This window comes from Trichoplusia ni, chromosome 24 (genome assembly GCF_003590095.1).
Source record: "Trichoplusia ni isolate ovarian cell line Hi5 chromosome 24, tn1, whole genome shotgun sequence".
In the NCBI taxonomy this organism is placed as follows: Eukaryota; Metazoa; Arthropoda; class Insecta; order Lepidoptera; family Noctuidae; genus Trichoplusia; species Trichoplusia ni.
In genome coordinates this window covers 25,406-29,832 of record NC_039501.1, presented here as the reverse complement: position 1 = coordinate 29,832, position 4,427 = coordinate 25,406, and the positions used below count along the sequence as shown (strand labels likewise).

At 40.7% G+C, this 4,427-nt stretch overlaps 1 protein-coding gene across 1 annotated transcript; it reads left to right on the top strand.

Moving 5' to 3' along the window:
* The first annotated feature begins 1,863 nt into the window (after nucleotides 1-1,863).
* On the top strand, nucleotides 1,864-3,578 carry LOC113505186. The gene is made up of 3 exons (XM_026887774.1): nucleotides 1,864-1,988; nucleotides 2,320-2,406; nucleotides 2,800-3,578. The coding sequence occupies exons 1-3, from the start codon at nucleotides 1,947-1,949 to the stop codon at nucleotides 3,013-3,015; spliced, it is 345 nt and encodes a 114-aa protein (XP_026743575.1). The 5' UTR covers nucleotides 1,864-1,946; the 3' UTR covers nucleotides 3,016-3,578.
* The last annotated feature ends 849 nt before the right edge of the window (nucleotides 3,579-4,427 follow it).

Here is a 4,427-nt window from a genome sequence, read left to right as displayed (position 1 = left end):
ACTTAATTATAGTGGTGCTTTAAGAAACGTATCATCACCAAATCGTAAATTAACAATACAAAGAGAACGATAATAGTGGTTAAAGATAAAAACCTTCGCCTATTTCATGTGGGTTGATAATTAATTACACTTAATGAAGTATGGTAAAATTAGATTTTAGAACATTTTAACACAGTTATATTAAATATGTAATAGATAACTCTATATATATTTAACACCGAAAAAAGAAACTGACTTTCTTTTTAATCACAGAATATATTCTAACGTTCGATGAATTCTGTCTTTTTATAGAAAAAACATTAGGACATATTTCGTAAAATAAAAGTAAATCAGTGTTTATACATATCTGGTACCGTGTCCAGCGACAGTGCGCCCCCTGGCGGCGTATCGCGGCGCTATCGCACAAGATGGCGGCCATCGCGATACGCGCGCGGCGCCGGAGCCCGCGGCTGAGTTAGGACCGGATCCGCTGCCCCGAGCCCCACGCGCTGAGGTACGGCCTCGCTAGAGTACTGTCACTTACTTTCACAGAAGGTTTAACCTTACTAAAATCTAATAGACCACTCTTAAAAGAATTGATCATACACCTAGTTGTCTGAGGAATGGTCATTTGAGTATCTGAAACTAGTAGTATTCAAAAGGTCTAAGATTTTAAATTTCTATATCAAGAATAGAGACTTTCTTCTTTCTCTACACAACAGCCACATCGACCAAAATGGAAACGAAAGTCGTTTTTAGAATAGTTTCAGCACTAAGCTGTTATATCCTTTTGCTTCACAAAAATTTAACACTTATGTATGCACTTAACAGCCAGGCTCAAAACACACCTGAGTAAGACACAAACGAACAATGAACCCGCGACACGTCGAACCCAGTGAGCTTGGCATGGTGACCTTAACCAATGTAAATAGCAATACAAGCAGACAAAAAATAACAATTAAGACCAGGTTCACTTGAAGTTCATAAGACTCCGAAGCCCACATTAATTACATCGTGAACAGTGAACCTTCTGACCTTCACTGTAGCGTGGGGGAGCCGCGATCCGTATCTCCAGTAATGAGATAGATGTGCTCCTCGATACAGCTAATACACTCGTCCTTGCTTGTTGCGATCTGATCTGCGCGCGGTGTACCAGCTACCAGGCGCCCAGCCACTGCGGGAGGCTAACCCTCATGCTTACATACGACTGTTTCTATCTGGAATGTTCTGTAGAGAAAGTATGTTAGGTCACATTTGTCCGACTTAATGTAGAAAAGGAATAAACATAGAAAACTACATGCAACGTCCCACTTATTCAAGTCCATAGTTCAAATAGAATGTAAGTACGTTCGTTCGTACGAAAGTAGAAAGAAAATACGCACGCACAGCCGTGCGCGTGACTTGTCACGGGTTCGATCCCCGCATAGCACAAACGTTTGTGTGATTCGCAAGTGCTTGTTCTGAGTCTGGGTGTCTTGTTGTTGAAGCCACCGCGAAACCTACAAGGATGAAATAAGTTTAAAAAAGTCATGTAAAAAACCACTTCCATGTCACACACACACCTTTATTTATACCATAACGGAAATCACGATTGTTTTACCATAACAAAGGCAAAAACTCTTAACTCCTACAGAGTAGGACACAAGGCACCAACTACGAGTTCAATTTAGCTATTGACAGTGTAACCTCTGACTTGCGTCGTACTGTGAACCAACCCAACAGGTTCATCTTCAACTGCCTAATTAAGAACATTTCAATGAACGTCGGGTCAGCTGTTGAACAAACGATTACCTCACCCATACAAATCTGCATTTTCCATGAAAAACACAGTTGAATAGTCATACAATAGTGGTCTGTCCATTGTGCAGGACGCGCCGCGTGGGTCGAGTGGTGGTGTCGAGTGGTATTTATGTGTGTGGTGGTGTCACCACCCCACACTTCCAGTGCTTTGCTCGCTCGCTGCAGACATGTGGACTCTCGTGATCGCTTCTCTCCTGGTGCTGGGCGCTGTGAGTAGCATTTGTTTATTATAGTAATTAATTATCAAGTCTTTTTAACTCATTAGCAGCAACCATTAGTAGCACCTTTACTCAACCGTTTGGAGTAAATTTTACTATTTTGTGAAAGTATTTGGTGTCCATTGATTAAAAAAAAAAGCTAAATTACTTGTTTTCCTTTTTACTAACACCTAAATATTTGCAGTATTCATATAAATTGCGAATGCCGCTAATTGACCAAGATTATCCATCAGTACTATAAAGTAACTATTCTGAGAAAATTATGGAATATAAAATGCCAAGAAGAACATTGCGATGTAGCTTATTATTAAATCTGTGATAGACGTCGTCGCAGGCGCGAGCGAGCGAGCCTGTGTCGCGGCTCGACCACGAGAACCTCCTGCGACCCAACGAGATCCTCGCCAACCATGTGAGTACAGCGCTGGTCTACGTAGAGACGTGGCATCCCATACCGGTAACAAAAACTATATGTAATGTAAGCTTAGGTAAGGAGGACCGACGATTAAGTGAAGATGACGAAAAAATTAGAGATGAAGAGATGTGCAGTGGAGGTGTTCGTCATCTGAAATGATGAGGGTTGCATTGTGTATATTCTCGTGAATTACTTGTCTATTAGTCATCTCTATAAGTTTGAAAATACGATATCCAGTGTACGAATTTTCAGTCTATATAAGTCTAAACTTTTTTTTTTCAATTACTACGAGTACGTATCGTCATTTTACATAATCTATCTACAACTTTCATCTCGACCGTCTGACATAGTGAACTTCAATAACTACAGCCTCCATCCCATTGTAAACAGATGCGTAACGTGCTGGCTCACATGAAGGCGCTGAAGGTGTCGGTGCACCCGCGCATCCGGCACCTGTACGAGCTGCTGCAGCGCGACATCGAGTACGGGCGGAGGCAGAGCGTGCGCGGGGCGGGCGGGCCGCGCGACCTGCCGCCCCCGCCGCGCCGCCCCGGCTACGACATCAACAAACTCAACAGGATCTACACCACGCAGGCTGACTCCTGAACGGGAGGCATGCAACAGTCCTCTGATACAATAGGGTATTTGACTAAAAATACCTCTGAGTAGATCGCCGGACAAGTTTTCCAAAAATATTGAATTCGTTTTTCGCATCATTTATGGTTAGGAAATGTTTGGCAGTGGAGGCTTGTAACATCACATGCTAGTAAACAACGTACTGGTAAGTGACGTCACACGAGATTTAATACCACTGTATTCCTCTCATTTTTTATTTAACAGAAAAATAAAAAATACGTTATTTTTGGGAAACATGGCTAACGGACTAATTATATATTTTTTGTCAAATATTCTATTATTCAAATGCATTTAAATAACAATATTTTTAGTTAGTTTTTTAAGAGATTTTGTTTTGTCAATTCAATATGTTCAAACGATTTGTTCAATGCTTACGCTTGTTATAAAGTAAGATGTCTCTGGCCTCAGCTGCCCGCAGCACGCATCAACACAGTCAGTAGTAGCCATCGCGAGATGCTGGAGACCTGGGCCCCAACTCTTATTTTACAATGGCCGATGAATTAATGAAATTTGGCTTAAAATATCAATTTTCGTATTCCCTTAAGAATTTTTCTACAGAATAATTGGAAATTTAGTACGAGAGGTCACACTCAAGGTCAATACAATTAACTTCCAGTTATTATTTCGGCAAAATGTATGAGAATAGTGGTCAGTAATGTATGGCCATATGTCGGCCATTGTAAATAGCAGAATCGTGGCCCTGGTCGTGCTAATCATGCATAATAATAGGCACTTTATTATAAATACTTGAGTTGTTTTTGTTTTGTTTGCCGCGTGTGTGAATAGTGTTTTGTTATTCTCGTTTTATTTTTATTGAATAGATTTCAGTTATATTTGATTGTTGTATTCTTTAAATATTCGCTATTGTCTTGGTCCTCTATGCTACAAGTTTCACTCAAGTTCACCAGCGCTTAAGGACCTGTCTTAGAGTAATATTATTGCGGGTGTGAAAGGGAGATGCCGCTCTACGCCGTGTATTGTCACGCTTCCACAACCAGATAATATTACCTAAAGACGTAGTAGTAGCATCTCAGGCCACACTACTGCCCTTGCATAGGTAATGGACAAAATATCTCAACAACAGTTGAAAACCATGCAATTTCTCACTCAGCTTCTCACATACCATTTATAAAATTTATACACTATACAGGTTATATTTGAATCAGTGACGAACTTGTCTTGTTCGCCACACATACCCGTCATTGCAACTCCTGTAAGCAGGGATCTAAAATGAAACCAACGAAAACAACCGAAACAGTTAAGCTCGGTGTGTCCCGAGAGAAAAAAATTACTGCCTCGGATTCCTAAACGAAATTAATCAGAAGTAGTAAAAAGAGGGGGGAAGAAAAAAAATGTTTCACTTTCCTCTATTGCAAGCGCGA